Raw genomic sequence first — 24720 nt, forward strand, 5'->3', positions numbered from 1 at the left:
TAAGTTAACGATTGGGTTTATTTTATTAGTTCTGCAGAAGCTGGATACATCCATCATTATTCATATCAATCATCATTATCAGACGTTTACCGCCATATACAATGATCAAATCATATATGTGCGACACTCCACACGAAAAATGTTTTTTTCCTGTTTCAGAAAGAAAGGATTAATGATACATAACACTTTGGGATATTAATAAACGTGTTGTGATTGTTTATGACTCCGTATTTAAGTGTAAACTCTTCGTTGATGCGCGTGTATTAGGTTCACGTCGGTAAAAACACCACCTCAAACATCGCGCCGGTTTCGTCTGGTGTGGAGCAGGCATGCTGCAACGTGACAGCTGGGCCCCGTGCGGCGAGCACCTCCCCCATCAGCCAATCAGCGCCGACCTAGGATCGAATAGGCTGGATTTACGAGCTGAGGCAGCCAATAGGAATCGCGTATTTGATCAGCTTGCAGTGGGACGTACAGGAACGTGTACTACTGCGTGTCTGGTGTGGCAAAGGGAAGGGAAAAGTGAAGCACAAAATAAGCGTTCAACCGCCACCGCGTACCGACGTGAAAAACGACTTATATCAAGTACAGCTTTGAAATCGTATTGTCCTGACTTTTTAATATAAGCCGGAAACAGAAAACTAGCAGAGACGTGATATGAGGACGTGTTTATTCCCCTGGAGACAACACTGTAAAGCTGCACAGGTGAAGCTGCACAGGTAAGGCCAGTCATTTTAATAGCAGGATTGATATCTTAGCGCTTCGCAGTGATTTATACTGGAGAAAAAGTTCTGTGTTTATGTCTGAGACTCTGATACTGACTCGGTTTGTTTGGGATGATAAAACGACTGTTAAGTGACATGGATACAGATTTATGTCACGCTGCACTCATGAATCTGGTCCATAAAGAAAGGTAACAGATCCCATGATTCTCCTGCATCACACCAGCACTAACAATCTGTAAACGTGTCACATTTCACTGCAAAACAAAAGCCACGTTTGCTATAACTTTAATATGACATCAGCTGGTTTTATACCTCATGTATGTGTTATTATGTGTATCTTTATTTATGTGTATCTATGTATACCGTAATATTTCATATTCCTGTGTGAGACAATATAGGTAACATATACAAGAAACAAGATAATATATATATATATATATATAATTTTTTTTTTTAGTGGACTTGTTTATTCAGCTTGCACATTTTTTTTAAATGCCATAGCCATAGACTTTTCAACAATGTCCACACATCTCTGCACTGCTGTAGCCTTTATATTTATTCACTGTACTTATGTTTACATATATATCTATATATTACATGAAGTACATATATGCTACATATTTATCTGCACTAGTCTATTTGCACAATTGCTACTCTGCACTTCTGGTAGATGCCAAACTGCTCTATCTATCCATCTATCAATCAATCAGATGATAAATTCATTGAAGCTGGACTTTATTGTATATCCAGGAACATTTTCTCTGGGCAGGAGTGGATCTAATTAATATAAATTGTCCAATTTAAGATAGAAAAGTTATTTAATTCAAGATATATGGATATTTACAGGTATGAAATATAAGGCTGATACTGGTTTGTTTATTATTCATTCAGTAATGAGGTTTAGTATGTAAAGCCTTGAAATGCCCCACAGATAACAGGTAGAGGATTACAGGCATGGCAGCCTTTGACAGAGGTGTGAGAACAAATAGGGCATTTTCCTTAGTTGCATTTGTTATGGTTTTTTTAGTGGTCATTTTTTGAAGCCAAAACAGCTTGTAATACCCTGAACTGTGATCAACAGGTGCAGTGAAAAAACATAGAAGATACGACAAAAATGTGTCATTGATTGCTCTGTTAGAACATATAAAGCTCATAAAAATCTATTTTAACTGCGCGTTTATGACCACAGGTCTGATTGGCTATAGATTCTGTTCAGCTTTCAATAGATACTTCAAACGTTCTTGCAACATCTTGAACTGACATTGCAGTAGAGCATCAATAGTAAATATTATTTTCAAGTTAGCAAGAAGCTAACCAGCTAGCATTACCATATACTGATGGTTTCCCTCTCAAAACAGCAAACAGTACGGTCACCAATACCGCTATTAACACATTTAACACAGAGAAGGGGGATTTTACAATGTTCAAATTATGCCACCATATTGATTTCATTTCACTTTGTTAACAGGCAAGAAACTGGTAGTTGTAAAGTTGACTAGTTGAGATTTAAACTAGGGATTTTCTGTTTTACCGGTTTGAGGGTCAGGAATTATAAGCTACAACCTTGCCTTAAATTCAACATTTCTTTAATGAGCTATGAATTAGAAAGGCAGGCTTACAGGAGACAAAATTTTTCAGGAAAAACCTGCTGCAGGCATGCGTGAATATGTTGCTATGGCTTGGCTTTAAACAAACAGTAACACATCATCATCACAGCACCACACGATTGTCATACGTACTTACATATAGATTATATTCTCCTGTTCCCAGTAGTATTTTATGGACATTATTTTTACACTGCCAATACCAACGTATACTTGATAATTTTTTCGTTTCTATATTTGATTGTACAGTGAATTTTAACCTGTATTAGATGTGTTTATCAGGATTGGGGTAACAAAAAATTAAATATCACAGTACAAATGGCCTTCATGGATGTGATTATGAAGCATTTGGGAAACAAAAAAAAGTTTGTGTTGACTGATATAGGAGTGTGTTAGACATAGCAGTACACTCAGAAATGTTTACCATTATGAAGACTGTGTGTGTATGTGTGTGTATGTGTGTGTATGTGTGTGTGTGTGTGTGTGTGTGTGTGTGTGTGTGTGTGTGTGTGTGTGTGTGTGTGTCTTGAAATCAACATTTTGGGTAAAATACGGGATGATTTTATGATTTGTGCAAATAGTCATTATAGTTACTAGCTTTGAGGTATCTAGGTAAGTACATTATATAATTCAGGTAAGAATCTTGTCCTCTAGTCAGTTGTTCTACTGCAAATGGTTTACTGTAGGTAAAGGATGATTGGCTAGTTTCTTTTAGACCCAATGAAGAAGCTTTAAATTGATTTCATGTATTGGCATTTTTCTTTTGGTGGGTCAAAGGGCTTGACTGACCTGCACGGCAGCCTTTACACAGTACCTCACACCAAATACAACATTGTCTAGACAAGAAAGCATACAAGAGTTTGAAGAGAGCTTGCATTCAAATATGTGGGGTTTTCTTCCTGTCACTTTGTTTGTCGTTTTTGGCTTCATTGAGTAGTAATTGTACACAGCAGTCTTCCTTCTCCAGCACAGTAAGTTTCAATGACACATTAGTGAGGTTGTATGGAGTACAATAATCACAGTTTGATTATGAAGCCATGTCACATGTGATTGGATACCGAGTGGAAAAGTAAAATGCAGCAATGTTTTTCATTAAATGAGAGTACCACAATACTGCCCCAGTTGTGTCCAATTGTAGGAGGAAATTGTTTATAATCTTGTGTTACCCTGTTGTAGATTAGTTGTCTTTTGATCCTTGTTCCTTTCAAGGTTTCTTTCTCATATTACCTTATGCAGTTTTTTCTTGCCTTGACAAAGTCCACTGCTACAAGCACTTGCACTGGCTGAATGCATTTGGTGTCTTGCATCTTTAATAATTTAATAAGAGTGCAATTGATTTTCATAGCAGTAGCATAACGATTGTTCTCTGGAGGTAATTAAAAGCCATTCAGATCAGAGATATAGGGTCATTTAAGGGTTCTTGAAAATCAACAGAGAATTGATTGGGTCTTCCATCTGATTAGTAGTCACTTCAACTGCATAATAAAGTGGATAGTAGAACGAGTAAGACAAACTCTGAACGTTATGAATGAATCAGTTTTGTGTCAGACACGATTTTTCAGTTTTGTTAAACATGTTCATTTTATTAGTTTTTTATCTTTTAACATGTTTTGCAGTAATTTAGTTGAGCTGAGATGCACAACAGAAACCACTATTTAAGCCATACACAACGCATTTACTGTACCCTCGCTGTTCCATTTGCAGAATATTTGCATCTATTTTTTTTTTATTCTTTCATACAGTGTATTTTTTTTTTAGCTCAGTTCTACTTTGTCTCAGACCACACCACATATAACTCATGAGTGTCATATCTATGATTTGTAGAGAATTGTTTTCCTCAGCTTGTATGCTTTCAAGATCTAAACACATAGCTCCATGCTATATGTACATGTACATTTAGGTGTGTTAGGGACATCCTGGTCTGGAGGCCAAGCATTGCTCAGAAACAGGACCAGGGAAGGTGACATGCTCCCATCATGATTATTACAGTTTGCACTACAATTGCTGTCACCCTCTAATTAACATCAAATGTGCTGAAACACTGCTTTACACCTCGATTAAATGATTGCTATAATTTTCAAATCAGTCTTCCGGCTCAAACTCACAACTTGGCATAGTTCCTAGCCACATTCAGACACGACGGTTCCCCTATTTTATACGAGCTATACTCCTATAAATTCATATTTTTCGTTCTACCTTCAGCAGCCTTGCATGCTCTAGCCTCTGCTTGTCAACAGTCACTCTTTCAGTTTTACCATTCTTCATGGAAATTCACGTCTTCTAGCGCTGGTGGTCTACCTTCTACTCTGAACCATATTCACTGTACAGAAGTCATATTATAGTTTGCCTTAAAGAGTCTGCTGCAGATTCTGATTTCTGATTTTTACAGCTCATATACTGTGAAATTCTTCTGAACCAAAAGGTGCAACACATGATACAGCAGCACAATACAAAGTAGTGTATAAAGAGAAAACACACTAGACTTATTTGACAGTTCAGCAGAATACAAGTGTGTGGGAGTAATCAACAAATAAACTGTTGACTCTACCTCGTGACGCAGGTCGTCTAGAAAACCTGTATAAAGGTGTAGGGACTGTATGATGTAGTGTGTGTGTGTGTGTGTGTGTGTGTGTGTGTGTGTGTGTGTGTGTGTGTGTGTGTGTGTGCACGCGTGTGATCTGTTTATCTCTCTGTGTTGTCTGATCTGAATTCACACGCTTGACGCAGGTTTTAACAAAGCATCGTATGTGATCTTTATATGATAGCAGGCGGAAAGACAACACGCACATAAAACGTATCATAGCTCCTGACGTAGTAAGCCGGAACCAGCGCTTCACCCGTGCTTCGGTGTGCTTATATCGCAGCTAGGATCCCTTATGCGATTGGCTAGTCATTTCCACCAATCCGCGTTGAGCCAGGCTTGAAGAAACCACCGCTCTAGACACGTGCGCTATGTGTTTACAGAACGCCGCCTGCTGCCAGCCAATCAGAGCTCGCGCTGTCCATAAAGCCTGACGCGATAGGTCGGTCTAAGCGTGGAGGCGGAAACCCAGCGGAAGCGCTCACGCGGACCTGTGGCTCGGTACAACAAGCGTGTTTACGCTCACATGAAGATGAGACAGCACGAACTTGTCATCTTGGTGGAGAAAATACCGAACAGTTCCTGTCTGCGTGCTGCTCTGTGTTTTTGGTGCATGTAAGTCGCTTCATCTTAGTTAGTGTTTCATAGCCAAATATCTCCCTAAATAAGTGCACTGCATACTGCAGGGTAATGTCGATAAGAGTTTCTGCAGGTTAGGACAGAAATGCATGCTCAGACCGGAGTCTTTTTGATTAAAGCTCTTTATTATTACTAACGCTGTTTGCCTTTAAATGCAACTGGTCATGATGTGAACACGTTTCTATGACAACAGCATCCCGACTAACGCAGATGGTGTGTGCGCGCCTTCTTATAAAACAGTCTGTTGCTCGGTTTATTGGCTATGTTTTGTGTGTGTGTGTGTGTGTGTGTGTGTGTGTGTGTGTGTGTGTGTGTGTGTGTGTGTGTGTGTTGAATAGAAAAATAAAAACATTTTCATTAGTTGCATTATCGCCTTCTCTTTCAAACGTCTTTTCTAGAGGCATTTTGTTGTGAGCATTTCTAAAATTAAAACTATTTGATAAGTCCTCTAGTAAAATTGTATTCAAATGTTTTTCTGCAGGTGAAAACAAAATCCCACCAGATTCAGTAAAGGTAATATTTACACTTAGACCCTCATCAGAAGCGACTGTTGGCTCTAACACTTCACTTATGACCTATTATTTATCTAATTAGAAAATCCTTGTAACAGGCAGTTGAAAGTCAACAACATACATACTAGCAGCTGGTTTTTAACCATTTGAGATGTTTAGATCAGCTGTTTTTGTAGGATTTTGTAGGATCTGACAGCTTTTTTTGGACTTCTGGTTAAAAAAAAGGTTTAAAAAGCATGCAAAGTGAAACATTAAACATATAGGGGGAGCCATATGGCCGTGATCGACAAATACAGTAAATGGAGCGTCACAGTGACCTTAATAATATAGCTGCTGAAATTTTATAAAAGGATAAAAACTTACCTGGGAGGCTGCCAGGAGACGTACAGCAACATTAAAGGTGGGATGTTGTAGCCTGGTGGTTAAGGTGTTGGATTACTGATCAAAAGGTCATCAGTTTGAATCCCAGCTCAACCAAGCTGCCACTGCTGGGGCCCTGAGCAAGGCCCTTAACTCGCAATTGCTCAGCTGTATAAATTGAAATAAATTGTAAGTCACTCTGTCTGCTAAATGACAGAAATGTAAAAGTAGAAAAGGACTAAAGGAGCTGCATGAATATTTCACATCTACAGATTACTCTCAACGTGTGACAATAATGGAGCAGCACGGTGGTGGCGTATCAAGATATAGGCATTAATGTATATTTTTAAACATCAGGCTATCAAAGTGCAAAAAGTTTCAAATTCACCTTTCATCCCACTGACCGAAAACATTAAATCCAAAATGTCAAAGGAATGGCTTAACCAAAAGTAGATCATTGTTTTTGCATGACCTAGCCAGAGCCTAAACCTAAATCCAGCTAAAAATCTGTAGGCTGACATAAAGCAGGCTGTACATAGGAGATTTGCAATTACATCTAGAATGATTTTGCAAGAAAGAACAGGAAAATATCAGGATGTGCCACACTGATCGATTTTTACCCAAAAAGACTGAGTGGTGTAATAAAATCAAACGTGCTTTGTTTTCCCCCCCAAAAAAGGTTTCTGATGGTCTTTTCACTTTATTTTTATATTTTACAGTTTCACATTAAAGATGGGGAAAAAATTCTGACATGATTTATCTTGGTTGCCACAACCTTCCATTATAACTGTTGTGTGTGTAGGCTTTTTATATCCATTGTATGTCAAACCTAAAATAAGCAGTGTCAAAAACAGCACTGGATCTCTTGAAACATCACAAAGTGATCCAAGAAACAAGAATGACACAAAGACCTGTGACACTTCTATATTACTGTGTACCAAATAGCTTAAGAGATTAGTCATTTCTCCAAGAGACATAAAGTTAGAGCCACTCATAAATGTCTGTTTTTAATACTGTTAAACACACAGTGAGGATGATAAAGCAGTCTAAGTATTTGGCACATTAAAATAGTTCTAGATGCATAGACAATATTTGTATATAAAAATAAGGGAAGAATTTATAGTCACTATCCAGAGTCTTTTAACTTGTACTGTGCAACTAGACCGGGTTAATTTAGTAGAAAAAAACAAAAACACATGTAATCTACTTCTGTTCGTGTCATCATATCTAAATCTAGAATGCTGACTTAGTCTTATATATCGCTTCCAAAATAAACACCCAAATAACAGCCAAATGGACATTAGTCATTTTTGACTGTCAGGCCAGACCTACATACCTGAGTAAGCTTTAGCACTTTTGTGTAGCGTGTCATTTGTTTATAAAAATGTTTGGAAATGGAAATGTTTTAAAAATGTAAAATATGTAGATGCGCCGAAGCACTGGCTAAATTGCTGACTGCGGTCGATGCTATAAGCAGAGGCACTCTGACCTTCATCTCCAGGAATAACACCATATGATCCCAGATCTGCTGCTAGGTTTGGGTGCATCAGAAGTGCAAAAAAGTTGGAGATGTGGTTGTAAGGATGGAAGAGAGCTGAGTTTTACAAGAAGGTGGAGAATGACATTATTTGGAATTCATGTTGCAGGAGGAGGCAGGAGTGATGGCTGTAATTTGTAGAAATGATCATCAATTTTACTAATTGCGACTTCAAAATATACTATTTTTAGCCCCAAAAACCAGAGCTGTGACCTGCTTGTTTGCAAATGTGTGCCTATGTGGTTCATTTAACCCCTTAAAATCATTAGAACTACAACTATATATGAGCAGGAACAAATGTAATCTTTTGGATTATGTCCTTTCTATTGATGCACCTCTTTCTTTTCTTTCCTAGCTTCTAGAAAAAGGAATAGATCAGAACCAGCAGGAAAAAAGGAGAAGAGGAACAGAGAGATCATAAAAAGGAAGAGCTGAATCTTTCAGATACCGTTTTTTTTTTTGCTGCTTTCTCGCTCTCACTCTGTTTGCATCCATCTGGCTGAAGATTGCATCCAAGGCTGTTTCATAAGCAGCCTTTTTTTGCCTGTGATTTTTTTTTTTGCCTCCAGCATTTCTGAAATTAACAATTTGTTTACATTTACACCTTCATTCACCCAAGAGTTTGGAGGTCATAGGTTCTTCACCCACTTGCTTTTTTTTCAGACTCACAAAGGTCACATTTATCCCATGAGGAAGATTCAACCAAAAATGATTTTCCACTACAGTTCCTGCAGCCCAACCTAGTCCATTTCTATAGATTATTTTTAAGCAGAATTGGTGAGTCTTATCACCAGGTACTCTCACCATATTATGAGTGATGATAACTCAGACTCCACCCCCAGCAATGCTCCTAGGGTGGGAGCAGGAGGGACCGAGGAGGAAGAAGAGGTGCTGCCACAGACCAGCTCACTGGGCATGAGTGGCAGCTCGCCGTTATCAAATCCAGCCAATGGCAGGACAGGATCGTCTACAGGAGGCGAGTCAGAACCCACAGGTTTATCCAGTGATAATCGGGGGCCGAATTCGGACGACATGGATGCGCTATCGAGCGGCAATGACTCCGGAGAGAGGGAGAGTGAAGGAGGGCTGGACAGAGAGAACGGTTCCAGGGGACGACAGTCCATGCGAAGTTACCAGAGCTCCTCAAGTCATAATGGCAAAGATTCTGGCATGATGTTGGAGACCACTGAGAGCAACAAGAGGTGAGATATGAAATGAAACAGTAGGGAATTGAACAAAGCAAGTATGCTTTTTTTTTATTATTATTAATAAACGGACCTTTAATAGATGGACTTACATACTAATACACTGTCATTTTCACCGTCTCTCCATTATCTGCCTACAACTATTTTTCCCTGCTTCTCCAACTCCCTTTCTTTCTTTGTTTATTTTTTTATAACAATCCAGCTCGAATTCTCAGAGTCCATCTCCTCCCAGCAGCTCACTGGCATACAGTTTGTTGAGTACAAGCTCAGAGCAGGACCCTTCATCCACCAGTGGCTGTAGCAGTGAGCAGTCAGCTCGTGTTCAGACCCAGAAAGAGCTGATGAGGGCACTGAAGGAGCTCAAGATTCGCATACCTGCAGAGAAGAAGACAAAAGGCCGCTCCAGCACGCTCAACGCCCTCAAATACGCCCTTAGCTGCGTCAAACAAGTTCAAGGTGAGGCACCACTGTATGTGTATGCGTGTGTTTCTTCCTTTTCCCCTTTTTGGTTAAATGGCAACTATGGTGTTAGTGATGATGGTTCACTGGATTTGCATTTGCTTTGCAGGCAGCAGAGAACTATAAACATGTCAAACCGTCCCTTTAAGATATACATTCATGTCTTTGCCTTTTTTTCTTGTTTGTTTTCCAGCCAATCAGGAATATTATCACCAGTGGAATGTCGAAGAGTGTCATGGCTGCAGTCTGGATCTGTCCACATTTACCATAGAAGAGCTCGATAACATTACCTCAGAATATACGCTGAAAAACACAGTACGTTCCCAAATGTGTAAAAACACACACACACAGACAAAATAGTCATGTTTTCATACAGTATATTTCACTCAATTCTCAGTACCTCCATCATTCTCTCTTTCCTTTTCTCACTTTGGTAATGTATTTGCTCCCCTCTTCTCTGCCTCTCTCTCTAAGGGTTAAGGGCTAATATTTGTACTTTGTACTCTTGTTTACTAAGGGTCCAAAAGTATAGTTTGTTCATGTGAAACCAGAGTGTTGCGTCGCCCACATGCCTGTTTTTGTACTTTAATCCAAAACTCTGTGTGCTTTTAATGTTCCCTCATTTCTAAAAAAAAAAAAAAAAACAAACAAACAAAAATTATTTTTAAAAGAAAAAAAAGAACATTTACTTATTAAAAATGTATGTATGTAATGTTTAACCTATATGAAAATATATTATAAGGAAAATTATACATTTTTTACAAAAACAGCTTCTAAATATTTATCTCCTTTGGGATGTTTATAAACTGTAAAAGATTCATAAAATTATGGACACATGAACAAGTGAAAATCCACCTAGAAAATTCCCATAATATATCAGTATATAAGCAATAATAGTAATAATAGCTGGTAGCTGGTTTTAAATGATTCTATATGGAACAAAAGCATCGTTATTATTGGTAGGAAAAAGGAAAACTTGTATTCACTGATTTATTCGTTCATTCATTCATGGTTAATTATTGGGAGTTAATCTGACTTAAGTGTTGTCTATAAAGGGATTCAGATTGATGCAATAGAATAGTGTTCATCATGTCTGAAGATCATGAGACGGTGCTACAGCCAAACACAGCCAGAAACCAAATTCCCATGCATTCTGGGTGGGTGCGATGGCACACACTCTTAAATGCAGAAGAGGGCAGAATAAGGCTTTTCTCCAAGTGTGATGCAGCATGAGCAGCAGTTTGAAGAGATGCGGTGGCTGACATCATGTGTCTCACTAGAACCTTTTCGGTTGCTAGTTGTTTATGATAAAGGAGAGTTAGCTTGGCTATCAGGGAGAATGTGATCATGTACTAGCATACGTTTAATTCCCTAACAACTTTTATGTTAAACCTCATATGTAACGATGTAGTGTAGTGTGGTAACAGTAAAGTTATGTTTCTACATTATTTCCCTTCTTTTTAGGACACGTTCTCCATGGCTGTGTCATTCCTGTCAGGGAAGGTGGTATACATCTCTCCGCAGGGTTCGTCATTGTTGCGAAGTAAACCGGAGAAGCTGCAGGGGGTGCTGTTTTCAGAGCTTCTCGCTCCTCAGGATGTCAGCACGTTTTACAGCAGCACTGCCCCCTGCAGATTACCCTCCTGGGCCTCCTGCATCGGATCTGGTGCGTGGGTGTTATCTTTCTCAGTTCTAGCTATTAAATCTTTTTTTTTGCTATGTCAGATCTAGGTAAGACAATTTTGGGCTTTATTCTAAGCATGAGAATTTCCGTTGCATGTGTGTAGCGTCTCCTCCAGTGGAGTGTACCCAGGAGAAGTCCATGTTCTGCAGGATCAGCGCAGATGGCTCTTCTAGTGGAGACATGCGCTATTACCCTTTCAGACTGACCCCATACCTGCTCACACTGCGAGACTCTGACACTGCAGACCCTCAACCCTGCTGCCTGCTCATCGCCGAAAGAGTACACTCTGGATATGAAGGTAGGACACACACTCTTACTCTCACTGTCACTCAACTTGTACTTGTATATCAAATATCAGTGTACAGGAATAATTGTTAGATTTTTTAAAAGATCCACATATTACGGTGATCCATTTTAATCTCGCTTTGTTTTCTCTTACTGAACTTTTTCCTCCCGTTCCTATCAGCTCCACGTATTCCTCCAGATAAACGGATCTTTACCACCAGTCACACACCTAGCTGTCTCTTCCAGGAAGTTGATGAGAGAGCTGTGCCGCTGTTGGGTTATCTGCCTCAGGACCTGGTGGGAACGCCAGTGCTGCTCTGTCTCCACCCAGAGGACAGGCCAATGATGGTGGCCATCCATAAAAAGAGTGAGTCTCTCTCTGTTTCTCTCTGTCACTCTCTCTCTCTCTCTGTTTGTCTCTCTCTCTCTTATACGACCACCACCGATAATTAACCAGCATTTAATATAATATAATTATCCAGCTACAGATCAAGTTCACGTCCAACATAAGGATGAACAAAAAGAGTGATCTTTGTGCATTAATCATGGCATGATTGATGGTTGCAGTTTGGGTGACTCAGTGCACCGTGCTGTGTGAACTTTACATACTATCGTGTGTGAAATTCCCAAGAGATCAGCACTTTCTGAAATACTCAATCCAGCCCGGGTTAAAGTCACAGAGATCACACATTTTACAGATTCTGAAGTGTGTTATGAGGCTCTTGACCTGCATCTGCATGATTTTCTACATCGTGCTGCCGCCGCATGATTAGCCGATGAGATGCATGATAAAGTGGACAGTGAGTGTAGAATAGAATTAACAGATGGCAGTTATAGAGGGTTGAAGAAGTTATTATCCACCTTGCAGATGGGAGAGTACTTTAAAAAATTACAAACTGCTTATTGGATTTAAACCCAAACAGTACGACTGAAAATATAAAATGTAGGGTGTTATGTGTGCGTCTAGTCAGTGAGTCATGCATACATAACATAGAGTGAATGTGTGTGTGCGGAGGGGAGACGTTTAAAACATCTGTTACATAGTGCTGTATTTAAATCAATATTTCAGCTACTTGCTATTCTCCACTGCATTACACAACGTCTGCAGGTAGTCTGGTCCACAGCGGCTGCAAAAGCATCGGCACCTTATGTTATCTATTTTATGCCAAGGGCATCTAACTATGAGGAGAACCATAAATGTTAAGAAGCAGTATGTTGTTATGTAAGAGTGGGCCAGTCTAAACATACAATAAAACCAGTCCTAAAATGAACCGGAAGTCAGTAAAGGGAAGATAAATCTAAGACATAATGGACAGGATTAAGACCAATATCACGGCTGTTATTCAAATAAAATAGGGACTGAGACATTTAGAATATGAATATAATATTTAAATAGAATATAATTAAACGTTTACTTCCTTTTGTTTCGGATATTTTAAAAATTCTAAAACGTTAAAACGAAGTACAAAATTATTTTAAAAATTAGTTATTTAATTAGTTCAGGGGGAAAAAATCTAACTTTTTCTGTCTCAGACTTTTGGACATTTGCTTTAACAATGGATGTAATTTATGGACGAATTGGTTTATTTTATATAATATTGTGTTATATTGTGTAATTACATTTGTACATATAGTCCTAATAAATTGGTCAGAAAACTGGCCTGAAAAATTCCTCTTATGTAAACCACAGGCTTTAATATTGCACTGTTAAATAAAAGAAAGAGAAGTCAGTTATTATTTAACATGTGAATATTTTCCTGGTGATTTCTCTGGTCGTTCTCTCTTCTCTCTTTTCTTCTTCAGTTTTCTTTTTCGAATTGTTTAATAGATTTACTGCATAAAAGAGAGACACTGGCTAGTGGTGAGATAAATATATAGCACTTTTAATGGATGGGTAATAGATGTGTCATTCTCTCATTTTCTTTCACTTCTAAATGGCTCCTTTTTTTCTTTCAGTCACCAAGTCAATTATAGGTAGACTTGTTATGTAATAAGACTAGGTTTTTTTTTCTTTCTTTCTTTCTTTTGAAGTTGATTTTATAATCTCAGGTAAAAGACGACTTAATAACTGGGGGGAAAAATCCACTATTCAATTATCTTTCAAAACTAATAAGCAAGTGACTAAGCAAATATCCAAAAGCCATTGGGGGGGGGGGGGGGGGACGACTTATAGCAGCTTTTAAAACCCCATTTAGGATCTCTAGTCATTCTCTGTCATTCAGGAGATATTTTATGTCGTCATGTGTCCTGAGAGAAGTTTCAAACCATCATAAAATGTCACACTAGCATAATCTCATGTATTGTTTGACTTGTTTATTTGTAAAAGCTGTTGATGAACAGGTGACTGTTGGTAATGTAGATATAATGTGATGTGAATAATGTTGATATCTAAGAGCAGAATGGATCTAAAACTGACATGATATTATTTTGTCACTCTGTAGTTCTGCAGTTTGCAGGACAGCCGTTTGAACACTCGCCGTTGCGGATGTGTGCACGGAATGGAGAGTATCTGACGATAGACACCTCATGGTCCTCCTTTGTTAACCCTTGGAGCAGGAAGGTGGCGTTCATCGTGGGTCGCCACAAAGTCCGAACGTAAGGACTTAAGCATGCTCATAAATGTCTACAACCTCCAGTTTAGATTACTGACGAAACGCAACGTGCAGTCAAAAAACAAGCTGCGGTCTGATTTGAAGTATTTTCAAAAGTATCTTGCTTGCAAGATATGTACAGAAATATAGTTGTGATACTGGCCATGTGTCTGCAAATCAAAGATACACATACATACACTGATCAGGCCAGGATTACATCCACCTGTGTTTAATCTAATCTAATCTGCCTTACTGCTGCATCTAGATGCATCCTATTCACACACACACTATTCTCAGTATTGTGATCGGTATTGTTGATCACAATCCACCCACATCAGCCACTCTGTAACACATGCAGAAACATGTGCAGTTCCTCAGACAAACACAGGCACAATGCTGAGGCAGTTTCCCACTGAATAATTTCTGTACGCTCTCTTTATTATGATACACCTTTTTATATACCACTGACTCATAGAGAGACTGTTCCACTGCTTTACTTTCTAACACACACTTACAGATCGCTCTTTTGACTTGTTTCTTTCACACGGTTATGTAAACTGGCTCCCTCTTTCTTTCGTCCACCCACACACGCATTTCATCCTTACACAGCAAGTATTTACATATTAAAGTGTAAATGTTATGTATTATGATTTACAAAGTAAGTAATATTCTCAGCAATCATTTTGCTTAAACAACAGTTCTCCAGGCTTCACAACTGTTACGTTTGATGAGGATTGTTTATGTCTGTTAAGGACACACAGCATCACATTATCAGGCATAACATTCTGACCACTGATAGGTGAACACTTATTATCTCTTTATTGCGGCTCCTGTTAGTGGGTGGGATATATTAGGCAGCAAGTGAACATTTTGTCCTCAAAGTTGATGTTAGAAGCAGGAAAAATGGGCAAGCGTAAAGATTTGAGCGTGTTTGACAAGGGCCAAATTGTGTTGGCTAGACGAGTATGTTGGCTGAGTTAGAGCATCTACAAAACTGCAGCTCTTGTCTGGTGTTCCCGGTCTGCAGTGGTCAATATCTATCAAAAGCGGTACTAGGAATTAACAGGGGTGAACCGACGACAGGGTCATGAGCAGCCAAGGCTCATTGATGCACGTTGGGAGCGAAGGCTAGCCCGTGTGGCCTGATCCAACAGACGCGCTACTGTAGCTCAAATTATTGACGAAGTTAATCCTGGTTCTGATGGAAAGGTGTCTGCTGACAATCTTGTTGCCTGATACCACAGCACACCTTCAGGGGTCTAGTGGAGTCCATGCCTCAACAGGTCAGGGCTGTTTTGACAGCAAAAAGGGGACAGCAAAATATTAGGAAGGTGGTCATAATGTAATGCCTGATTGGTGCATGTCTGCATTCTTCTGCATACTGACTTCCTCACTTCATTCGTTTCTTCAGTTCTCCACTGAATGAGGACGTGTTCACCCGTCCGAGTGCTCTGGAGGAGAGCAACTTGACGCCGGATATAGCACAGCTCAGCGAGCAGATCCACCGGGTTCTGGTGCAGCCTGTACACAGCAGCAGCTCACAGGGCTATGGCAGTTTGGCAAGTAATGGCTCTCATGAGCTGCATGCTAGTGCCACTTCATCATCAGAGAGCAATGGCACCGCTCTGGAGGACCCAGCTCAGCTTCACAAACCGGTCAGCACATATATAACACACACAACATAGGGACACTCTCTGTATCAGTTTAGTGTCTAAAGTGGAAGTCTGCGTATTCTAGCTGCACACAATCCACTCAGCATACAATTACACTCTAGCAATGTTAGATTAAAATTCACACATTTTCAGATTTAACTTGATCTTACTTATCTTTAACTTGACTTAACCTGGAGCTAAGTTTATGAGCTTTACACACCATGTTCTGACAGCTTAATAGGTTGCTTAATTGTTTTTGCAACATTAAAAAATAAAAATCCTTCTACAGTCAATTTATTAATCATCTCCTTTATATCTTGAGACCCAGTTTAGGAGTTAACTTGGATTTGAGGTTAATGAACTTAATGTAAATCAGACACGAAAACTCTAAGCCACAACATTCTGTGAAGATCTAGCGATTTGTTTTCTGTGCACCGATCGTGTTAATCATCAGTTAGCCCTTCTTTGATCATTAGTCAGTAATACAGATGGATTATTCAAATGAACAGGTTTTGCAGCCTGTTGGAAAAATTAATTATTAGGCTTGTGCCAAAGAGCACAACACTTAGAGTAGCCATAAGTGCACAAAGACGTAGTCTTTTACGTAACACTGCCTGATGATGTGGATGAGATTTTTTTTCTCATCATTCAGTTCATTTGACTGCTGCTTGTGGAATAGATGTTAATCATCTTTGGGAAATCAGAAAGTCCAGAATACATCTTCTTAACCCTGAATCATGACTACGGGATTGAAAGGTTTAATGATATATGCTGCAGTTGCTAGGCAAGATGTAGAGAGAGAGAGAGAGAGAGATAGTGAGTCACAGGTATTAAAGTCTGGCTTTGTGTGTGTGTTTTTTTCTCTGAGCAGATGACCTTCCAGCAGATCTGTAAGGATGTTCACATGGTAAAGACAAGTGGCCAGCAAGTGTTTATCGAGTCCCGTAACCGGCCCCCTCCTAGAAAACACACCGCCACTGGTACACACGTACATACTTACAAAACTATCTACAGTGGGATCTATTTCCCTGAAGTTATTTACTTGCACTGTGTCTCTTATTCAAGAACTGTTTACTTTTCTTTGAACAGTTTCATTGCGAGCTGTAGTAGACACTGTGCCGGATGTGGCCCTGCCCTCAAAGGATCCAGTCCTGTCTCAGCTGGTAAGGAAGGACCCGCCCAGTGCGTACTCCTACCAGCAAATCAACTGCCTAGATAGCATTATACGGTAAGTGTGTGCGGTGGTACGTTTTCCTATTTCTGTGAAGCATCTTATGTGTGTAAAGCAGCTGAGGTGCAGAGAGGTGGGATAATTAGAGGCAGGATAAAGAGAGTTAACCATGACAGATTCCCAGCAAATACATCGCAGACAAACAACAGCTGTCTTCTTTTGTTTTAGCTTTAATGCCATTGCCGCAGCCCTCATGTGTTCTTTCACATGGGCAAAATTTAATCTGTGTGTTTTTAATTTTCTGTGAATTTAAGATTCATCTCTGTTTTGGCCGATGCATAAGTGAACCAAACAAACAATGTTTTTTGGGGGGGTTCAAGGCAGTAATTTTTTAGTCTGTCTTTATTTGGTTAATCTGAAGTCTTCCGGTTTCTTCATGTATGTGCTTAAGGATGTAATAAACGTGATAGGAAAAATATTGTTTAATACACGTTAATTGAGTAAAACATTCAATTAACCTTTGTGTGATGACCTTCACACACCACTTGGCATAATTTATTTTATTTATTCACTTATTTGTTTGTTTATTTTACATTATGCAACCAATCACGGCTATAGGTATCTGGAGAGCTGTAATGTCCCAAACACAGTAAAAAGGAAGTGTGGCTCATCCTCCTATACCGCATCCTCCACTTCTGATGATGATAAGAAGCAGGACATTCAAAGCAATCCTAAAGGTAATGGCTGTTTATCTTCCAGTGCCTTGTTTCACACTGTGACTTGAAAGAGTAAAACACAAATAGTGCATGATCACATTTGCTGATAATTTTGTACTATGGCTCTGTTTCTGTGTGTATGTGGGTGTGTGTGTGGGTGGGTGGGTGTGTGTGTGTGTGTATTGGCATGTGTGCGTGCTCTAGGTCCGTCAGTAGCTCTAGTTAGTGAGAGTACATCACTGCCAGCCCTGGCTTTACACAGTAAGGCAGAGAGTGTAGCCTCAGTAACGTCCCAGTGCAGTTTCAGCAGTACCATTGTCCACGTGGGAGACAAGAAACCCCCAGAGTCAGGTGAGCAAGATTATTGTACATATGCATATGACTCAGTCGTTCTGTCTTGTCAGAACATTTTGAATAATCATAAGACTGATTTATATGTACGTGCACTCAGGATAACCAGGACAAAGAATTACTGCGGTGCATCCGTATGGTGCAGCACTCCTGTAAATAGTGGGGGGCAAGATAGCACCATGTGACACGGTGTCCACTACTGAATAAACAAACTAACAGTGTAACTCGAATCACATCCTTATATACTGTGCTAAGACATGATGAGGGTTTTTAATTTGAGATGCAGATCATGAAAACCAGAGTGGACGGAGATGTTCTGCCTCTGACATACCATCTAGCGGATGCCGCTTTAAATCCAGTGCCGCTCGCGTAGCAGCTGAGCACGTGCACATACTTGTACTGAAAGTAAAGTATACTCGCATCCTTTATGGGTTTATTAATAAACTCTTATTCTCTCTCTCAGACATTGTAATGGAGGAAGCTCCTACAACTCCTATACCTGCTCCTCCTGTCCTTCATACTCCTCCACCTCCTCCTTCTCCACCTACCGTTCCAGCTGCTCCTTCTCTTCTCCCTCCCCCAACTCCTCCCAGCCCTGCGGTTACAACTGAGAGAGATGGAGGCAGGAGAGGAGGAGCAGGAGGAAGTGGAGGAGGAAGGCTAGGACTGACCAAAGAGGTGCTTTCTGCACACACTCAGCAGGAAGAGCAGAATTTCATGTGTCGCTTTAGGGATCTGAGTCAACTGAAAGTGTTCGATCCAGCTTCAGTACTTCGACGGAATACTACCACACCGATCACTAGAGGTATGGATATTATTGTGCATATACACCTGTGCATACACAAGCAGAAACACACACTTTGGATCTACACCCACATATCTCTTCTCGGTGCCCAAAAGGGCTGTTTTTTGGTGTATCTTCTTACCTATTCAGATCGATGCAATGGAACCAACACACTTTCTAACACGATCCACAGACCCACAGAATAGAGGTTTGCCATCACTGCTTTCTGGAAAGTTGCTATTTAGCTTTCACTTAGAGTGTTACAAGAATAGTGAGCTAGAACTCCTGTTAAATAACCTCGGTTTTCTTGTTGCTTCATCTTCATGGTCACATGGCAGAATGATATAATCCCTGAAGCTTCAGTAACAATTGAGGCTGGTGCAATGACAGGATTGTTATTTCTTCATCTTCCGGTTTCCCCTCCACCCATAACATAATTATTACAGATTTGATAACCAGAAGACCATTCACGTGTCCAGTCTTTCATTTGCTCTCTGTTTACCACTGTGCTGTCTTCTGTCTTTGTGGATACATAATGTCTATCTGATCTCACAGCTGAGTTCTGTTCCTGTGCTCCTTTAAACACTCATGGATGTTCCAGTTCCCAAAAAAGCAAAAATAACTGGCTTTAACTTAGTACAGACCATTAGCTCTCACCATGGTAATTATGTCAGAACTAATGAAGCCGTACACGATGTAGTCCAAAGCGGTGATGGTGGTGAAAGCATCAAGACACTCTAGATGCATATACCATGATTCTCTATTTTTGCACAGACATGCATTACTTCTTCCATTAATAAAAGTAAAGGATTTACAGTATACAGTTCTTATAGTAGCTGGCCAGACCTTCCTGCACTTACCCATGCAGGTGCAGTTCTAAATTGCATCCATTCAAAATATTCTAATCAGCCATTATCCACTGGTTTGGTGTGGTTTCCTCACAGACATTTATGTCTCCAGAATGCTGATCTCTCTCTCTCTCTCTCTCTCTCTCTCTCTCTCTCGTTCTTTCTCTCACTCAGGTACACGCTGTTCACGTGATTACCCAGCAATGAGCAATAGTGGTCGTCGGCGTGGTAGAGGTGGTAAGAGGTTGAAACATCAGGAGACCTCAGAGCAGTCGAGCTCTTTAGGACTGTCAGGCCCAACAGGAAGCCTCTCTATGGGTGCTACTGCACAAGAGGGAGTACCTAACGCTTCTTTTCCCCTGGCACCTCCAACAACCTCATCATCTTGGCCGCCTTCAGTGGGCTCGCAGAATAGCCTGCCCTCTGTGCCCTATCCACCAGGCATGCTGCCCCTTTATCCACTCTACCCACCTCTCTCTCACCCCATCGTTGACCCCTCAATGCAATCGGGATTTCGCTTTCCCATTCAGAATCCTCAAGTGGCACCTCCTATGGTGCCCCCCATGATGGCGTTGGTACTTCCCAATTACATGTTTCCACAAATTGCCACAACCATGGCCCAACCTGTTGCAGCAACTATGTCTCAGCCCTTCTACAACCCCAGCATGTCTTTTCAGTACCCCACAGCAAGCGTTGTCCCTCCAGCACCCACTCAGACATTACCACTGGCCCCAAGAATCCCCTCCCGCTGTAGCACACCTCAGTCCTGCAGCCAGAGGGAAGGAGGAGTGGAAAGAGACGGGACAGAGTCACCCCTTTTCCACTCTCGATGCTCTTCTCCTTTGAATTTGCTTCAGCTAGAGGAGTCACCATCCAGTCGGCTTGAGGCAGCAACAGCATTGGCCTCTGGGCAACAGGCCACACCTCCTGCCAGTGGACAAGGAGGTGGGGTTGTAGGACAGGCAGCAGCCAATCAGAGAGGCACAGCAGCAGACTCTAAAGAGAATGAAAGTGTAAGTTTGATTGTTTTGAGAATACATTGAGGAAGAATTTGAAATTTATGGATAATTACCCATTATATTGATGATGGTTTTAAATTTATAAAGCTTAAAAGAGCCGAGTACACTCCTCTTTAATCGACTGTCAGCCATGTAGTGAATTCTGTGTTTCTAACTGCTAGTCTAACCAAGTGGACATTATTCCTCTTTCCAGGGAGAAGCCAATGAATCGAATCAGGATGCCATGTCCTCTTCCAGTGATCTGCTTGACCTGCTGCTGCAGGAGGACTCGCGATCAGGCACAGGCTCAGCCGCCTCTGGCTCTGGCTCCTCGGGTACAGGGTCCTCAGGATCGGGCTCAGGTTCCTCAGGGTCTGGCTCCAATGGATGCAGTAGTTCTGGGAGTGGAACAAGTAAGTAAGAAAGTCAGTGTGGTTTACGGTTTACATTTTGTTTCTATAGACAGATATTATTACAACCCTGGCAACGACTCGTTCTTCATGGTAACTGTGGTTACTTATTTATGACTGTACTTGCTATATGGTTACATAACTCATTTAGATATCAGGCTGATGTTTGGAAGATTTTTTTTCTTCCCAACACACCCATGATGAAGGCTTGCAAAATTAAGAACTGTTATGTTTTCACTTATGTAAGCGTTGGCAAGCCTTGGTTATTTAATATGTGATGGTGTGAACATTGGGGCATTGGGATCAATAAGCTTTTTTGTTTCATGTGGGAGAACGCGGTCAACAATTAAATAAGTTCTCTTGTTGCATTTTTTTTAATATTCTCATTGTACTAATGCTGTTAGACGTGGAATGACATGGTGTCTTACTTCCCTACAGGAAGCAGTCAGAGCAGCCACACGAGCAAGTATTTTGGCAGCGTGGACTCTTCTGAGAACGACCACTCTCGTAAGCAGACAGCAGGGGGCAACGGAGAGGCCCAGTTCATCAAGTGTGTACTGCAGGATCCTATCTGGCTGCTTATGGCCAACACAGATGAGAAGATCATGATGACCTATCAGCTGCCCATCAGGTTTGTTAAAAAATAAAATACACAGATACACAAACAACAAAAGTTGTTCAAATTCACCTGTACTGCATATGATGGGGCATATAGCATTTTCTGTCAGTTCCTGTAGGAAATGCAACTATGGCATTTACTCTAACTTTAGTTCAGTCATGCTTTATGCAAACACACTAGAGGTTTGATTTTACTCATATTCAATTTGTGTGTGTGTGACAGAGACAGAGAGACTGTACTGAGTGAGGACAGTGTTGCATTGAGAGCCATGCAGAAGCAGCAGCCTCGTTTTACTGAAGAACAGAAGCGAGAACTGAGTCAGGTTCACCCCTGGATCCGCACAGGACGCCTGCCACGCGCCATCAATATATCCGTGAGTTCCGAACAAGAAATCTTTTCTGGGCTTTTAGAGTAGCACAACTTTCATCATACTTCCTGATTAAATAAAGAAAGAGAGAAGGAAAACAGAGAGGGCGAGCATAGATCTAACTATAACAAGCCTAAATCATGTAAATACTTTGCAGAAAAGAGCCTTAAGGATGTACAGTAGCTACTCCTTAAAGACAAAACCAGCAGTTAGCAATAATTTTATTGCTTGGGAATACTACATGTAATGAATACAATACAACAGGGCAGGTTTTAGGATAATAATCAAAGACAGTGGTGCGATGGTGGTTCTCCAACTTCTGTAGACAGGTTCGTTCCTCATAACCTTTACAGTCTCTTCAAATATTTTTCTGTCAATTTTTCTGTCTGTGTATCCTCGGCCTCCATCATGCATCACAAAACCACAGGCGCGCTCGCTCACACTGGAGGTAAATTTGCTCGGTTTTTGTCTCTCGTTGCAGGGATGTGTGGGCTGCAAATCTCCTCCATCGATGCCTCCTGCTGCCCCCTTTGACGTGGAGATCCACGAGATGGAGCTGTGCAGCGTGCTCGACGTGACAGAAGATGGCGCCACTGGCGAGAAACACGTGCAGCCAGACACAGCCATGGACGAGAGAGAGACGGAAGGAGAGGCAGAGCATCAGATAGATGAAGACGAGAAAGAGAAAGGACAGGCCAGAATGACGAGACAGGTCAGCGATCAGGAGATGGCAGCCGAGGAACAGGAAGTTACCTCACAAATGGAGGAGGATGGGAAATGATACAGAGGCCATGTGACTGATATGAGACACTGATATGTTGTGATACTGTTAGCCCATGACTGGTGGTGGAAATGACTTCATACTCACAGCAGTGGGATAATGACAAAAAAGACTATAGCACTAACAGCCACGCATTCTGACTTTCAGGCACAATTTTATTTTATTTTTTTGAAGTAAAAGATGTAAATGTAAACTAAGTATGTTGTAAGGTTTACCAATGACACTGTGGAGGGTGGATGATTCTGTTAGGCTCTTAAACTAAAGTGAATCTCTGATTTGTTTTTATACAAGTTGTAAACAAAAAACAAAAAAAAAACAGTATTTATTTGTATAGCTGAATGCAGGTCAGAAGTAAGTAAAGCTGCAAAGGCTGACAGATGATGAATGTGAAGAACAAGGCCACTTTATTGTAAGACTGTGACACCACTCTGCTCTGCACACTGCCCCAGTTCACTTTTAGATAACAGCATTGTGAATGCCTGAACTTATTAGCTTGATCCTTTCACTTGTTTCGTTCAACTCCAGCTTCAAAAACTCGCAGGACTGCGTATCGTTATGAAGCTCTGACCAATCCTGTTAGAACGATTACAGTGTTACCAAAACTTAGTTGTAAGTACATTTATATGTAGTAATATAGTAAAAAAAAAAAAAAGTAATACTAATAAATTAAAAAAAAACAAGAGAGAACATATGCAGGCTTTGGGGTCAGAATCACTGCCTTTTGCAGATCTTTGATCTGCAGTTTACATGTACGTTTAGACCAAACTTCACAGGTTGATTTATTTTTATTAGTATTTTTATACATTACTGATGTAGTTTCTGTCCAGAGATTTGATCCTGTTCTAACTGCAATGAGTGATTAAGCCACATGGATGGCATGTTTAATATTTCTGTCAATTTATGAAAGTGTTTTTGGCCAACGATTGATTGATTCACATTTATTTACTTCTCCATATACAACGCAAGAGGTTCTTGTAGCCAGTGGCATCTTCCATACCAGAGGTGCATGATGGGTAGGAGAATGTATGAGCATGGTGGACAGTCATTGGGCATCGAAAACAAACAGTGGTGCCTGTGTGGTCCCATTTTCACTATAGCGCCTCGCCTTAGTTATACGTGCTTGGCAATCAGAGAAGAAAATGATAGGCTTCGTAAACACCAGTAACTGTGTACAGAGTGTTTAGAACAGGGCAGAAAATCTCTTCTCTGTGTCATTCTGTTTCGATCCCTGTCATACTCAGCAACTTTAGTGCTCTTGAGTGGTTTCTAAGTATTTTTGTGAATTTCTTTGTCTGAAATAAAAAAAAAAAAGAAGAAAGAAATAAAATCAAAACTTTCACCCGTTTATATCATGGTGGCGTTTTATTGAAAACAAGTGCACTAGTTATGATTTTCAGTGTCATGATCATTGGAAAACGCCTTCAGAGTAGAAGTTTTTAGTTTAATTGTTGTCCACAACCTCAGTCATTTCTAGGTTAAACCAAGAATGTGGCCTGAGCTTTAAAAAGGACCTGACGTGGCCACACAGTGGTTTTTCCAGGCACAAACACAGTGGCATAAGCAACACACACACATATGCACACACACACACACACACACACACACACATACAGTTGTCTCAGATAAATCTTTTGTGAAATGCACACATGAAAAAAGGACACAAAGATGAAAGAGACAGACAGGTCAAAAAAGGAAGGTTTAATCTGATGCTTGCTGGTGCTGGTCGTGTTGGTGTATGTTTTTCTGTCCAGTTTGAACTTCACAGCAGAAGCATGCAGGAATCTGGCAGGATCCTGATTCAGAACGGCTCAAATGCTACTAAGGTGATTGAATGAACAGCA

At 40.5% G+C, this 24720-nt stretch overlaps 1 protein-coding gene across 1 annotated transcript; it reads left to right on the forward strand.

The window, feature by feature from the left end:
• Positions 1-464: 464 nt before the first annotated feature.
• On the forward strand, positions 465-24226 carry per1b (period circadian clock 1b). The gene is made up of 19 exons (XM_027134322.2): positions 465-719; positions 8314-9160; positions 9366-9619; positions 9816-9937; positions 11087-11288; positions 11410-11604; positions 11773-11958; positions 14033-14186; positions 15594-15837; positions 16706-16814; positions 16924-17062; positions 17624-17742; positions 17926-18072; positions 18536-18877; positions 19879-20717; positions 20917-21115; positions 21551-21743; positions 21954-22104; positions 22580-24226. Exons 2-19 carry the CDS (start codon positions 8769-8771, stop codon positions 22877-22879), a joined length of 4287 nt encoding a protein of 1428 aa, XP_026990123.2. The 5' UTR covers positions 465-719; positions 8314-8768; the 3' UTR covers positions 22880-24226.
• The last annotated feature ends 494 nt before the right edge of the window (positions 24227-24720 follow it).

The sequence above is a fragment of the Tachysurus fulvidraco genome, chromosome 1 (genome assembly GCF_022655615.1).
Source record: "Tachysurus fulvidraco isolate hzauxx_2018 chromosome 1, HZAU_PFXX_2.0, whole genome shotgun sequence".
In the NCBI taxonomy this organism is placed as follows: Eukaryota; Metazoa; Chordata; class Actinopteri; order Siluriformes; family Bagridae; genus Tachysurus; species Tachysurus fulvidraco.